The 16626-nt window shown below is 35.3% G+C and overlaps 1 protein-coding gene across 1 annotated transcript in view; it reads left to right on the forward strand.

Annotated features, from left to right (window-relative positions):
• Positions 1 to 14588: 14588 nt before the first annotated feature.
• The window catches only part of PTPRQ (protein tyrosine phosphatase receptor type Q), a 229341-nt gene continuing 227303 nt past the window's right edge, over positions 14589 to 16626 (forward strand). The window contains exon 1 of the mRNA XM_032593794.1: positions 14589 to 14658. Within this exon, the coding sequence (XP_032449685.1) occupies positions 14589 to 14658 (70 nt within the window). The remainder of the gene's footprint in view (positions 14659 to 16626) is intronic.

A 16626-nucleotide genomic window follows, 5' to 3' on the forward strand; every position in this document is an offset into this window, starting at 1 on the left:
AAGTTCTTCTGGTGGAGTCATGTGCTGTGTTGTGAGGAAGAGTAGGAGTTAGCGGGGAGGAGGGTGGGGGTTGTCAAGAGGATGCTGCAAGCAGGGCAGATAGCAAGTGCACAGGCAGAGAGGACTAAAGAAGAGGAATCTATCTAGCCATACCTGGGAAAGCCAGATAAGGCTTTTAGAAAGGAATGGCATTAGAACATTAGCAAATTATACATTGTTTGGCAAGGCTGGAGTACAGGGGGCATGTGGAAAGAGTCTAAAAAATGTAAGCTAGGCACGGAACATGAAGAACCTTCATACGTATGAAGGGGTATATTTTATTCAGTAAAATTCAGCTTTGGGGGGGGTCATGGAGACTTTTGAGGACATGGAAAAATTAACAGACCCTCTCCCATAAAAATGCACATGGATGCAAGAAAATTCTGTCAGTAATTACAGGGGAATCGCAGATTCACCAAATCTCATCATTTCCTCAATCTCTGCTTATGTAATGAAATCCAGTAGATTTCATCTCAGTCCTCCACTGAAGGAAGTATTTTAAGTTTTGTAATTATACAAGAACAAAGTTCTGAAGTTGTTTCACCCTGGATTCTAGGGGGAAGTTTTTCTAATTGGATTATTGTAGCATTCTCTGATACTTACAATGTGGTGTTTTATTGTGTTGATAAAGAAATGAAGCTCAAATAAAAAATCAAATTATAGTTTCTGGGAACAAAGTAATTATGGAAATCATAGAGAATTCCTTAAATATTATTTGAACTACCGAACGGTTTAAAATTACATAATTATTCTTGGACATGATTGACCTTTGTGTTGATGAACTATTAAAATTTAGGGAAGAATATAATGCAGAACAAACAAGACTGAAAGGAGGGAATTACTATTTCTAGAGAATTGTATTAAAAATCACAAGGCTTGATAAATAAATTGTGTAAGGAGGAAGCCAAAGTATTTTTGTCAGTTATTATGATAGAATATCTGGTGATATTCTACAAGAATGGCAGACACAACCTGATACTGTCCTTTCTATTTCCAAATGAGTGCCATACCTTTCAGAAATTAGAGGAGTGATATAAAATTCTAGCCATTTTTGTGATAAATACCACTGCCAAGCTAAAAGCATCTATATGTTAATGACTCCCAAGTTTATATCTTTAGCCCCAGGCCTTTCTTCTGAACTTCAGACCTAAATATGTTTATTCAGTAATATATCTCATTTGGATCTCTGATAGACATCTTAAATTCAACATGTCCAAAATGGAATGGAATGGAATTACAGATGTTTCCATCCAAATCTGCCTATAGTCCTCTCAGGTCAATTCATGGCCATTTCTTTCATCCAGTTGTTTAGGTCAAAAACCCTGAAGGTATCACTGACTCTTCTGTTTTTCTTACAGCCTACACCCAATCTGTCAGGATAACCAGTTGTTTCTATCTTTGCAATAAATCTAGAATTCCAATACTTGCCACTGCTTCCCTTAGGCCTGTGGTCATCCTGGCCACCCTCTCTGCCAAGAGTACTGGCTTGCTCCTCTGTTTCTACCATTGACCCTCTCTATTATTAACATAATAGCCCAAGTGATTCTTTAAAATTTAGGAGAGATCATGCTTCTGTATATCACTGTAGTTGCTACCTGCTTTGTTCAAAGAGAAAGCCTATGAAGCCTTCTGTTTTTTTGTTTTTGTTTTTGCTTTTTTTTTCCTTCCTGGAAAACTCTTTTTTTATTTTTTATAAAAAATTTGTTTTAATATTTATTTACTTTTGAGAGAGAGAGAGACAGAGTGCAGGCAGGGGAGGGGCAGAGAGTGGGGGGACACAGAATCCAAAGCAGGCTTCAGGCTCTGAGCTGTCAGCATAGAGCCCGATGCAGGGCTTGAACTCACAAACCGTGAGACCATGACCTGAGCTGAAGTCGGAGGCTTAACCAACTGAGCCACCCAGGCACCCCTTGGAAAACTCTTCTTTCAGATATGGCATGGCTAACTTTGTTAACCTCCTTCACCTGCTGTGCTGAAAATCTCATCTTTTCTTTTTTAATTTTTTAATGTTTATTTTTGAGAGAGAGAGAGAGAGACAGAGCACAAATGGGGGAGGGGCAGAGAGAGAGGAAGACACAGAATCTGAAGCAGGCTCCAGGCTCTGAGCTGTCAGTACAGAACCCAATGTGGGGCTTGAAATCACTAGCAGTGAGATCATAACCTGAGCCGAAGTTGGACACTTAACTGACTGAGCCACCCAGGCACCCCAAAATCTTATCTTTTCAAAGACACCTGCCCTGGATTCCCTATTTAATACCACAACTTCCTCCCTACAGCCACTACACTCCTGTTCTCGCTAACCTTAGCTTACTTTTTCTTTTTTACCTTAGCACTATCATATCTAATATACTATATGATATACACTTTGGTATATGATTGTTTACTGTCAATTTCCGCCCATTAGAATATGAACTTCATACGGCAGTGACCTTTGTTTTTTGTTGATGTACTCTACATGCTGAGATGGGTGCCTATGCGCATTTGATGAAAAAATGAATAATTTTGGCAATGGGAACATTACTCTGATGGCACCCTTAAAATCTGAAGAATTTGCTAGATACTTTTTAGTTTCCCTTGATCTATAATGTGCTTAATCTTATTGACAAATCTTGCATACTAATAACAAGACACGTTTTTCTCTAAAATTCAGTTTCAAGACAGTGATATAGGGATTTGCTAAATTTACTTTAACCATTAACTAATATTGGGTTAAGACATTTTTACAACAGCAAGAGTAATGTTAACAATAAACTAAGATAAGTGTATCTATTTATCTGTTTCTCTAAGGTATTAATCCTCCTCAGAAAGTTCATGCTAAACCTGAAGATGTGGGAGAGGACAGTATAATTCTTCACTGGGAACTCCCACAAGATGGCCATGAGGTCTACATTCAAATCAAACCCATATCAGATGCAAGAGAAGTCAGGAAGCTTTTTGTAAAAGATGCTAATAGATTCAAGATTGATAATTTAACCCCTGGAATGACATATGACATTGGAATGGCAACAATGATGAATGGGAACTTGAGTGAGCTGGTAACTATTCAACAAACTCTAAGTGAGAATCAAATATTTTTCATTCATAACAGATATTTGCTGATTTGGGAGTATTGCAAAATATTCCCCTACACATCCTTCTGGTAGCAGGTTTTACCCTTGTAAATAGATTGTAGGCGTGTTTGTCTGATGGTAGCCTCAGGACCTGGAGCAGTTTGTATTTCTTTTCTCCTGAAAATGCTTAATGCTTAAATAAAGGCAGCATTGTCTATGACTAAGAACTTGACCCTAAAGCCACACTACCTCGGTTTATCTGGGTTGAACTATTTGAATGACCCTGGGCAATGTACTCAACCTATTTATGCCTTAGTTTCTCTACATTTGTAAAGAGGAAGAAAATAATAGTCTGTATTTTATGGGTTTTCCTGAGACTAGCTGATTTAATAAAGGGAAGGACTTAGAACAGTGCCTATAGCTATAGGCTATATAAACATATAGCTATATAAATGTTTGTAATTATTATTGAATCAACAAAGGCCTGCTGTTGTAGCACATTGACATAAAATATTGACAGTATTTATAGGTTTAGGACCAAACCAATGACAGAAATCTATGTTCTTTCTCAAATACGATTAATTCACTCAATAGATAATCATTGAAAAATCTGTTAAGGAGGGAGAATGAAAAGAAATGGGAAATAAATAAATCATATTTATGGATATTTATAAATTGTGATAAACATTAGCACAAGGAAAAAAAGCAGAGTGACGTGATAGAGAGTAACTGAAGAGGGGTGGATGGTTCTAGTGTAGATAGACTGTAATGGGAGCTGTATTTGAATGGAGGCCTAATGGATGAGAAGGAGCCAGAGTGTAATAAGATGGAGAAAGGGTACTTTAGGCATGAACACCTAGCATAAAGGCGCACAAAGCCCAAAAAACAGGAAAAAGCTTGGTATATCTGAGAACGAAAAGGCCTGATACATGGTGTCTAATGAAGAGGGAGAAGGGGAATAAGAAGTGATATTGGAGAAGTATGCAGGGGTTAGATCACATAGAACTTGTAGGCTATGCCTTTTTTTCTTTTAATTTTTTTTTTTAATGTTTACTTTTGAGAGAGAGAGAGAATGAGGGTGAGTGGGGGCGGGGCTGGGAGAGAGAGGGAGACACAGAATTGAATCAGGCTCCAGGCTCAGCTGTCAGCACAGAGCCCACCATGGGGCTCAAACTCACCATCAGGGAGATCATGACCTGAACTGAAGTCAGATGCTTAACCCAGTGAGCCACCCAGGCACCCCTAGGCTGTGCTTTTGAGTTTGTTTTGAGGGCAATGGGAAGTCATTGAGAGTTTTATGCAGGCAAGTTGATGATGTGACCTATGTTACAAAAATTTCCCTCTGACTCTGTGCAAAGAATGATTTTTAAAGTGGCAGGGATGGAAGTAGGGCAACTGGGTAAGAGTTTTGTGGAATTTAGGCAAAAGATTATGGTGGACAAGAAAGGGAAAGTGCAGATAAAGTAAGATATATTTTATATTACGGAAGTAGGAAGTCTGAGCTGGTGATGGAGTGCATGTGAGGAGTATAAAGGAAGGGAGACACCTTGGGTTTTGACTTGACTGATTTGAGTAAATAGAGGTAACTGTGAGGAAGGAATGAATATTGGACCTCACAGGCCTTTTTGGCTAATAATAAGGCAGCCTGATGGAAAAAATGAATTGGTCCAAAAAATTATGTTTGAGCAGTATGTATGTACACTCAATGTAGAATCTTCCCATTTTGTCCTCCAAAGACTAAAACTAAATTTGTATATAACTTTCATATTTAAATTTCTAAGGAAACATACCTGAAGATAATTATCATAGGAAAAAATTAAAAGAAAACACATGAAAAAGAGATATTGCTAAAAAAATTATTTCATGCCCATCAACCCCTAAATTTTTATCAGCAGAATGGGAGTATGGAAATTAAAATGCATAGATAGGAAATAAACTGTAACAATTATTAGCAGTATGAGGTTAGAGTGCCCCCACATCATCTAGGTGCTAAGTTTTCTCTCTAAAAATTTAGATTATTGAATACATTTTTAAATCAACTTCCAGCTCTAAAATCCTATTTTTCTTTGACTCCATGGAACTTGGCATATTTCAACCCCTCTTCCATCTCAAATATAAAAATTTTATCTCCATTTCTAGATATAATGAGCTTTTTAAAATTTTTACTCAGCTTTATATCTCCATGTCTAAGCACAGTTCTTGACTCTGTTTAATTCAAACACTTCTTTGCAAAACTGCTCTTCTACATGGATGCTGAAACATGATTAACATATATACATCCCAGGAAAAATTACAGAATTTGAGGGTTTGAAGTTAGGACAGAGATCATCTTACCAAAGCCTCACCTGATAGGCAATTGCTAGCATAGTGCCTCTGATCATTTTGTAATGAATCCCTGTAATTTTCCTCTATTATAAGGCCATGTCTGTTTTCCAGAGTATCTCAGAGCAAACTACTCCCTAATTCCCACGAAAGGACATCAGTTGCTTGGAAATAGCCATTAGGTGTTCCTAGTGTATATAGAGTCTTCCTTTCTGGTGAATTATCTTTAGTTCCTTCAAGCATTTCACTATTTCTTATAATTCCATAGGCTTTTCTAGTCATTTATTAACCTTGGTAAGCACTATTAGCATCATCAGATTATTTATCATTCATCATTTTTACTTGTCTCAGATGATGAAACAAATATTAACCTATCCCAATGTGCATACATAGAAATTCTTTCCCTGCATTGTTTGTTGATAACTATTATTTACCACATCCTATTTCTTTTCCATACACATTGAGACAGTCAAGCACAATAGGACATTTACCTTTTAATGACATTTTGTAGACATGTAGAAGAAAAACAATTTACATGTTCATTGATATTCCTTTTCCCTTTGAAACATATCTATCCATCTCTCTAAATTATCCTAAAAATAACTAGCAAAACTCGATTTCCAGTTATTATTGTGTCACACTTGAACTGTAATATATGACCTTTGGGTGAAGGCGGTGCTTATGAGTGCAGACCATCGAACTAGATTGCCTGGGTTGGAATTCCAGCTCCATGATTATCAGCTTACATCCATTAGGAAGTCACACAACCTTTAATGGCCATCAGTTTCCCTCTCTCTAAAATGGGAATGATAATAATCTTATCTACATGTGAAATTAATATAATTTAAGGGTTCAGACACTAAGCAAGCACTGTGAGAGTGTTTGAGGTTATAATTTTTATTTCTCATAGAATTGGACTAGTGACTTTGAGGAGTGATGACCATTCCTAGTATTTCAACCACAGGAAAGTCATTTCAGTTATCTCTGCAGTTTCTCTTTGTTGGCAGAATTAACTGTACTCAAGTTTTCTTGAGGGAAGAAGAGCTGGTGTTTGAGTTTCCTTTTTTTCCTCTCAGTATAGAAGAATCAATTTCAAGATAGACTGGGAAACTCTGAGACCTCATTCTCCCTTGCCTATAATAAAAGCCTTTGAATTTTTGGCCTTGTGTTTATCTTATATTGAAAAAACCACATACAACCCTCAATGCTACCACTTCTTTTGAAAAAGCTTTTTCAGGAAAATGGGTAGGGATAAAGGTCACAGTCTTTCCTCATTATTCATAAATATTTCATTTATTTTTTTTTATGTGAAACCATCTCTCACTTGAGTTTCCAGAGATTCAGGATAGATATTTGAAGAGAAAGAAGAACTTTGTCCTGTTCTATACCTTTCCAGCCTTTGTGTTCATCTGTTTTAATGTGGCATATATTGATGCCATTGGTCTCATTTCCCTGAACAAGTGGAACTGATGGAAAACCCCATATTTACCCACTATAGAGAATGTCACAGACTCCATACACTTTTGGAAACTGAATTAGACAATGCCTATTTAAAGCATTGTCTCTGCTTAGAAAATACCTTCAGCACCCAGGAACATGGGAGTGCACTGTTTCCATGACTGTGCTGGCCACTCATTTCCAATCTCCAGATGTTTAATTTCTGCTCAAGGTATATTCAGAAGCTTTCAGGTCATTGTCCACACGTCCAGATGGGTATGATACTTATGGGATGTCATAGTAGCCTTTGAAAAACCATGCTTAGTGTAGAGCTTTTTAACTGAAGAGAGCTGTAAAGAATTTAAAGAGGAAACCCATAAAAAACATTAGTGATGACAGAAAAAGAAAAGATAACTGGAAAAGGAAAAACATGGTTAAAGTGCTTTGAAACACAGTAGTATACCATATGGTATTTGTTATGGGTGATATGTTGAACATTTCTTCATAACTATGAAAAATGATAAAGGCAAGAAAGTTATATATTACAAATGAATGAATTGATGGAAATAATGTACAGTTTTTATATTGTAGAATGTTAATAATAGGTATGTGTTAAAATCCATTTATACAGTACTGGCTTTGGGTAAATTGGCAGAATCATATTATCAAATACAGTATCAATGATTGAGAACAAGTTCAGTTGCATCTAATCAGATGTCACAAAACTGAAAAGGAAAGACTTTAATTATTCTCTGAAAGAAAAAATATACTTCTGAATGTATATCTTAGAAGAAGATATCTACTTGGAAGGACAGATCTAATGTTATACTGGGTAGTATTTCAATAATCTACAAATAGATTTGATATTAAAATTGACCTGAGGAAGAAATAATGTGAATAGAAATCATCTAAAATTTCAAATCTGCTCTAAATGGCACAGTAGAAGATTACAGTACAAGAAAGCTCTTACGTAGAGGTCAATGAGAGTGTGAAATGTAAGCAAATCTTTCCTCTAAACTCTTGCCAGGTCTGTGTTCCTAAAAATGAAATGAAATGTCTGCTCAAAATCCCTGTGCCTACAGGATAAAATCTGACCTCCTCAGCATGGCATGCAAGGCCTCTCGCAGACAGCGTCCAGCGTCAGAGGTGGCCTTCCATGCCTGGTCTTCCATTCCCTGTTCCTCACACACACCCCAGGCTTGAAACACCTGAGCACCTGCCATGCGCCTGGAACTAAACCCTTTGTGTATAAATACAATCTCTCATGGAATCATCACAAGGACCTTGCAAAGTAGATACTAGTCTTTTCTTTCCCATGTTAGGGAAAGGGAAACCAAGGAACAACTTGCCAAAGACTAACAACTAGTTGCCAAAGATTAGTGACTAGTAACTTGCCCTGCTAGTAAAAAGGTGAAAGAACTTGGCTGAATACATGATGATGATGATGATGCCCTTTTTTGGTTTCTATGCCTCACTCATGGTTTCCTCTTTGTCTGGAATTCCCTTCTTAATCATCTCTCTCTACCAGATACTCTTTCCGGTAAACTTGTACTATCCTTTAAGATTCAGATAAAAAAATCATAGACTCTGGAAGCCTTCCCCAGTGATATCCCCTAGAATTCTTTTCTTCCCCTATTCTCAATAGCTTTTTGTTCACTTTACCAACTCAGCTCTCTCTTTATTGAGACTGGGAACTCTTTGAAAGAAGGAACCTGGCCTTATTTACTTTATTTAAGCACTCCTCCTAGTATATAGGTTTTCAAAAGCCTTTGCTTAATAAATAGATAAAAAGGTAAAACAAATTGGAAAATTTCAGATTCCTATGTTTTTGAGACTATTATTGAGAATCAAAAAATTAAAGTTAATCAGTACTTCCAAAATATGTACAGTCTGTCTTAGTGTCCACCTTATTGACTGACATAGTAAACATAAGTTAGCACAGGCATTTAGTGTTTTCACATATTCTAGAACATAGCAGACAAAATAGAGAAATGTACTTGAAATTAAAAAAACAAAACAAAACACTAATTATAAATCTGTCTTTTTATCTTTCAGAGCCCAAACCAGTCCAAATCGTCATCCCATATGAAAGTCATAGTACCTCTGTAATCTTATTTGTTCAAATGCCTGATACTGGAGTGTTTGATGGCATACTTATTGTAATTGAAGGAGGACCAAATGTTACCAGGCCTTTGAAACATGACAATAAAATAACTGTTGGCAATTTAACGCCAGGCACAGAATATAATTTCTTTGTTTCCATCATCAGTGGTACTAAACTAAGTAATATGTACTATGTGCCTGCAGTAAAAACATGTAAGTATTTTGGAACTTACATAAGGTTTTTTTTTTTTTTTTAATTTTGACTTTGTGTCCCATTTTATATTAGTAGGCTACATTCACTTTAATGCAGTTGTTTTCAAAGATCTTTTAAAAATAATTACAAATACCTTACTACTGAACCTAATCTTTCATTATTCTAGTATACAGATAGAGCTAACTTTATGTAAAATTGAGAAGTCATGAGTTTTTTAAATCTATCCATTAAGAAGAAAACATACTTGAATCTTAATCATAACTTTCAATGACTTATTTCAAGAGTGAGGAATGTGAATAATTTTAGGCAGATGAGAACTGGGTTATATTTTTTGAGTCTAGAGACACTTAATAGTATCTCTCAAAGCACATAATCTTAGCATGTGTTTGCTCTCCCCATGCTGCCTTTGTCTGGAAAGAATTAGCGTATGTTTTCCTTCTTTGAATATTTAAAATTAGTACATATTATATTTGTTCATACCAGAACTTACATTTTGAATTTCACATCAATTTTGATTTGTTTTTTCTTTAAGTCACTAATGTATTCTACAAATAATTCATTTTGAGCATTTGGGATACATGACATTTATCTAAGATATTGACCTCGTATATATAGAAATGAATGGCACAGAGTAATAAATGCCATACAAAAATAATATGTAGTCCTGAAAATGTTATAATTCTGACTATAAACATGTCCAGGTTCTTTATGTTTTGCTCTTCCTTGTCTATAAATCTTCACATATATTATTATACCACCATGTGTCTTCTTCCTCGCGAGCTGTAAAATTTCTATTACTGTTTAAACTCACCTTTTCATAAAATACTCCCAAACCGGTACCACTAATCACGTTGTAATAGAACCTTAACATATTTATAATCAGCTCAATATATGTCTATACTTTGTTTTTACTTACAATTTTTATGTATTATTATATCTCTAAACTCTGCCTCTTCCTTATTTAAATTATAAATCATTATGAGCAGCATTCTATTTGACAGTTCTTTTTTTTAAAAGTAATTAGTACTTGATCTTCTACATATATCAATATGTATGGCAAAATATATCAGTATATAAGACAGTAGTATAAAGCTGCAATTTTTCTAGGTTTTCTGAAATAATTTCTTTTTCTTTATGCTGAATGGGATCTTTAGCATGAAAACAGAACAATTAAAGCTCATAAGATAAAATTCGGTTTTAGCTTCAGCTAATATTCGATACAAAGAGGATTCTTTTACCCCTTCGTCTGGACTTCATATTTTTCTCTATGTTGACTTTTTAGTTTATGATAATAGTTTCAGAAAGCTTAAATCTCTTTTTTTTTTCTTTTAAGTATTGTACGTTTGCTCCTGGGAATTTGCTGCTCTTGTAGTTTTTGCTGCAAAATCAAAATTAGCTGCTTGTTATGGTGTTTACCATAACTCTGAGTATTGCAACTGATTATTATATTTGATAAACTGTTGTGTTATGTGTAAACAACTGTTTTAATTTAGGATATAAAGATAGTTGATTAATAAACTTTACTGTTCTTTTCTCACCTTGTGTTTTTTTCCTCCTTTAAAGGGATAAATTAAAAAGAAAAACCCAGTTAGAAAACATAGAAGAATTTAAATGTGTTGTGTGTTTTGGGTAGGTCTGGAAGCACCATCAAATATCCATGAGGGCAAAGTGACAGACTCTTCCATAGAAATTCTCTGGAATCGAGCTGATGGGAATTTTCAGCATTATGAAATCACATGCATGAACTGTACTGCTGCTTTCATGGTACGTTAGAAGCGGCTCTCGGAAGCATTAAACTTGAATCTTTCATGCTGAGTCCAATATTACTGCATTCTTATGTTAGATAGTAGTGAAACTAAATAACCCCCATGCTTATTTGGTTGTGTTGAATTGTGGAACATTTTTTAAATGAACAGTTGCTAATTTATTCTTTTGGATTGATAGGTCCAGAAGGTAGTTCAAGAAGCAGCAACATTCTCTAACCTGGATCCTGCGACAGTGTATACTTTTTCAATTTGCACTGAAAAAGAAGGTTTTAAAGACAGTGCTCCTAACGTAAAAGAAATACAGACAGGTACAGCCTGTGTAAGCCCTTGAGGTATTATTCAGTGTTCAATTCAACATTGAATCAATGTTCAAATATTTATTTCATTCTTTGGGGAAGATTTAGTCAATAGTTTGTTATTCCCAGATTTTCTTTATGGGCAGGCAATGTCCTCTCTTGTCTCTTTTTCGGTTTCCCCTTATATGGGTCAGAAAAACCTCTTTTGTAAATGTATTGCCAGGCAGTAGAGTAGCTAATTGTCTGGGGTCTGGCCAGATTTTCCATTTGTGATTTAATTTCTTCATTGTTCAGTCAAGCAGACAATGAAGTGACATTTCCCCAGTGTTAGCAACTTACTCCCAATGGCAGATGGTGATTTATTCCATGCTTGTCATATGAAATAAGGGATGATTGGGAAGGATGTATGCAAAATGTATACATTTTCATATCTGAATGAAGTAAAATTTTCAATTATTCTATAATAACTATGTTAATGATTCTTGACAGTGGTTTATTGATTTGTGTATTTAGGAACTGGCCATAGCTTGTATTCTTTTACTATAAAAACAAAGAATGGAATTGGGAGAGAATATTCTTGACAATTTTGTTCTTTTCTTTTACATGGAAGAATTTTAGAGACAAAACAAAATACATATTATATACTATTTCATTTAACTTTTCTCCCTAGGAAAGAAGGGAGTATTTCACATTTAGATTGCAATTAACATTTCTGCTGATTAACTTTGTCAGTATTTGGTATTTAATTGGAATGAGTCCTAAAAATCATTAAATATTTCGCAGATTGGTGGTGTTGGGAGGAAAAATAATGTTCTCTCCATCCTTCTAGGTCCTTTACAGAGGACCCCCCCCCAACCCGTGTAAGACAGATTAACAGGAGAGAAATAAACATATATATATATATATATATATATATATATATATACTTCATGCATACGTGGGAGAGACCCAGGGAATCTGAGTAACTCCCTGAAATGGCTTAAGCCACCACCTTAAATACCATCTCCAGCTAAAAACAAAAGAAAATGTTGAGGGGGGACGAGGGAGCCAGTTACTGGAGGCTACTAGGAAAACCTAGTAAACAAGTGTAAAGTGGTTATGCAGATTTAGGTCTGCCTTCTCCATTGGCAAGAATTTCTAGAGATTTAGTCAGACTTCTCCTAGTGTAGGGAGGGAGACACCCTTACGAATGGAGATTTTCCTTGTAAATTTAAGAGTCTCTTACAAAGGATAACTTTTAACTCAGTTTTCAGAGTTTCTCGTGTGTCTGCTGTTTCTTTTAAGAATAACCAACTCAAAATCATCCTTATGCCAAAGAGGCATATTTTGGGGTGGCATATCCTTTCCTTTTCAGTTGTACAAGACCAAGACACAATCTTTCCCTACATTTTTGAGGCGAGGGAAATACTGATTATAGTACTACAATAGTATATATTGGTTCCACTTTAAAGTTTAAAATTATTCTTGCTGGTTTTTTTTTTCTCTTTTTTTGACTTTTAACTTATCATCTATCAGGAAGAATAAAAGGAATGTTTTGGTTACCCTCAGAGTTTGCAGAAAGTGAAACAAATCTTGAGGGTGTTTCAGGGCTATTTTAGACCAGGTGCTTTGTGCGGTAGAAAATGTTATTTTATGTGTATGTTTTAATGATATAGCCCCAAGTGCAGTTGAATTTATGAACCATAGTAGAAACTCCAATGCAATAACTGTTAGCTGGCCTACAGCTAGAAGTCTTCTGGACGGATACATTATTTCAATATCCAGCGGAATCTTAATGAAAGAGGAAACCCTGCCTTCCACAAAAAGGTATGAAAATCCTGAAAAGAAATTGTGTCAAGTTACATGGACCATGAGATTAACATTTTATATATATTTTTCAAATGCTATACTACTGGCTTAATATAAACAGAAATTAGAAAATTTGTAAGACAACTTTTTTGGCTACGATGTGATTAGAAAATGTCTGAGATACAGTGACAAATCTGTTTTGCAAATAATAATAAATTAATACAGGATATCTCATGCTTGTATGTATAATACACACTTTTTGACTTAAGTGAATTTCTCTGTGTAAGAGGCTATGATTTCTAATTAACTATTTATGCTTATGAAGCATAGCAGATTGTTTCTGTGATAGACAATAAAAACACCACAAGACTTATATGTAAAATTCTCTCTGTAGACAGGATGAGAAGATGGGAGTTTTCCAAATGTTTCTGAGCTAAATGTTTTAACACGTGAATTTTTTTTTAATGTGCAGGACATTCACATTTAATAGCCTTTCTTCAGGGACTGACTTTTTAATTAGTGTTATAACTACCAAGGGACTGAAAAGAAGCCATCCCACTGTCCTCATGGTTAGCACTTGTAAGTTTATTTTATATTTAATTGACTTTTCATGGGCAAAAAATAATAGAAATGGTTGTGTTTAAATCCAATATCTAATTAAAAGTGAATGAAAATGGAAGTGGTTTATGGCATGCTTGAAGAGAAGAGAACACGGCACTTAACTTGGAAAATGCGTGAGTTGTATTCCTGCCTCTATCACTTATTAATTATGTGACCTTGGGCAAAACTATTAAGTTTTCACTTATAAAATGAGAATAATTATTCCTGCCTGGGTGCAAAATCTTGTTGATAAAATCCAAACACAAAGCTCTCTCTGCAAGTGCAAAGTACTCTAAACCTCAAGATATTATTGTCATGAAATACTCAATATTTTTCTAATATTTTGAGTATTTAACATTTTATGAAAAACAAAACAAAACTTTTAATATGAAAAAATAAATGGCACTGTGTCTTTAATTGCATTTTGGGGTTCAGTTTGCCTCTTCTGACCTTATTAGCATCACTTGCATGTATTCCTGCCTTGAGCGTGTGCAGTGTTCCAAAGATTCCTTTCACTTGTGTGGCCCCGGCACATGCACCTGTATTTAATAAAGTACCAGTGCTCTGTCAGTGTGAGAGGAGGCTTAACCTCAGAATCTGCGATATGGAGGAGGAGAAAGCACTGGAAAATGAGTGATAGTCAAATAAATTCCTGGAAAATACACTAAAACATTTGAGCACTTACGATACACCAACATGATGTTATTTGCTTAAGTCACCATACTGAATCTACCCAGGTAACCTCAAATGTAAGTTAAGGCTCAGAGGTGTTCATTACTAAAGGTGAGATATTTAACCCAGGTATCTAACTCTAAAATGATATGACATTGTGCCTCTCATAAAGACCATCCTAAGAAACATCAGAAATAGATGAGAAACAGATGAGAAATGGCTTAATTTTTTTTAACTTTATTTAAAAATTTTATATCAGTGAAAGTTTCCTTGCTGCTTTGACTTGGGCTGTGCCATTATCATGGTCACCATCACCATCATTGTTGTCATCATCAAATTGAGTGCTTGTTGTTTATCAGGCACTTTGTTAGGTATGCTTTATATCCCTTAATTCTGAGTGACTACTTTTATTCTGTCAATCATAATGTGATGCATATGTTTGTATTTTTTATAAATGAGGAAACTGAGGCTAAGAGAATTTCAGTAGAAATTATATCTTATACAAGATGACAGAGATTTGAACCTGTGTTTCCTTGAGATGAAATCCTGTCCTTGTAACCACTGTGCTTCAGTAGAAAGGCCACTATGTCATCTGGAGGACTCTTGTATTTCTTGGCTCTGTGACTTTGTACAAATTCTGATTCTGTTTGGACCTCAAGATCCTCATTTCTACTCTGGGTTTAATAATACCTTCATATTTCATGATGTTGCTTTGGCTGTGTTTTCTAAGACAAGGCTGGTGACTTAGTAATTTTCCCCATCTCTCTGACTTTACTATTTGACTTTTGTCTTTTACTGTATATTAATAATTTTTTATCTTTCTGTACCTGCCTTTTTTATAAGCCACCTCAACTCCATTTGGAAGTAGATGGAATAGTAATAAGTGTATAAAATAAAGCTAAAATATATTATGGGAATTTGGAAGCATAATAAATTAATTCCAGTTAGAAGGGAATATGCATTACAGAAAAACAGAATAAAAAAGGATAGTGAATCAGTGACTCAGATTTAAGTGTACCATTGAGCTGAATTCTAATAAACTTAAATCAATATGTAAGTAGGGACAAATAAAATCTCATGCAAAATTTGAATTTTAGAGATGAAATTATTCCAAAAAATATTAATATTTCTCTCAGTTAAAAAAAGCAATGTAACATGACAATATTTAATAGGAATTAGAAATAGAGTCATGTTACCAATTTGAAGAATAAGCTTCAAGAACCTTCTCAGTTATAATGTTTAAAGGGAAAAGGAGTTTGTGAACTTAAGGCAGGGGTGATAGATAGATCTCCTACTCTATGCAGTGCATAAAATTGTAAGTTAAAAATCCCAATTTGAATTAAGTTCATACTGAATTTTGCTATGAGAAAAAAGAAATGTTAAAATCCGTATTTTACATAATTTTATTGTGGGAACAGGCTTTCTAGAAAATTGTTTTTTTCCCTTCCATTGCAGAGTTGGAGAGACAGATTCAGGATAGATTGCTTGCACAAGATCACACAGTACTAAAACAGACTGGAAAAACCTCTGTATCCAAGTCTCTTCCATAGTGTGACAGTCAAGGTTATTTTGTGTATTCGTTTGTTTTAAGATATCATTCCAGTGCTTAGTGTCTCTCTCTGTGTATCCTAGGACTCTTCCATAGTGTGACAGTCAAGGTTTTGTTGTTTTGTTTTGTTTTTTAAAGATATCATTTCTGTATTTTATTCTCTGTCTCCCTCTGCTCCCTACCTATGCCCTCTCCTCTCTCTCTCTCAAATAAAATAAAAGGGGGGTGGCACCTAGGTGTTGAGCATCCAACTCTTAATTTTGTCTCAGGTCATGATCCCAGGGTTGTAGGATCAAGCCCTGCTTTGGGCTCCACCTGAGTGTGGAGCATGCTTCAGATTCTCTCTCTCTCCCCTGCCCCTCTCCTCTGCTTGCATGCTCTCTCTCTCACTCTAAAATCGTATTTAAAATATTAGGGACTCCTGGGTGGCTCAGTTGGTTAAGCGTCCAACTTCGACTCAGGTCAGGATCTCATGTTTTGTGGGTTCAAGCCCCACATTGGGCTCTGTGCTGACAGATCAGAGCTTGGAGCCTGCTTCAGATTTTGTATTCCCTCTCTCTCTGCCCCTCCCTCCCCCACCCCCTCTCAAAAATAAACTTTAAAAAAAGTTAAAATTTTTTTTAATTAAAAAAAATGATGCCATTCCAGTGTCTTATTTCATTGCCCTAGATCCAGACCCACCATCTGATTTGCTGATTTTGGGGCAGGAAGAGAACACAATATATTTGTCTTGGAAACTTCCACGAGGAGGCTTTGAAAAGTTTCAGGTAAAGAACAGTGCTGCTATCAT

This window comes from Lynx canadensis, chromosome B4 (genome assembly GCF_007474595.2).
Source record: "Lynx canadensis isolate LIC74 chromosome B4, mLynCan4.pri.v2, whole genome shotgun sequence".
In the NCBI taxonomy this organism is placed as follows: Eukaryota; Metazoa; Chordata; class Mammalia; order Carnivora; family Felidae; genus Lynx; species Lynx canadensis.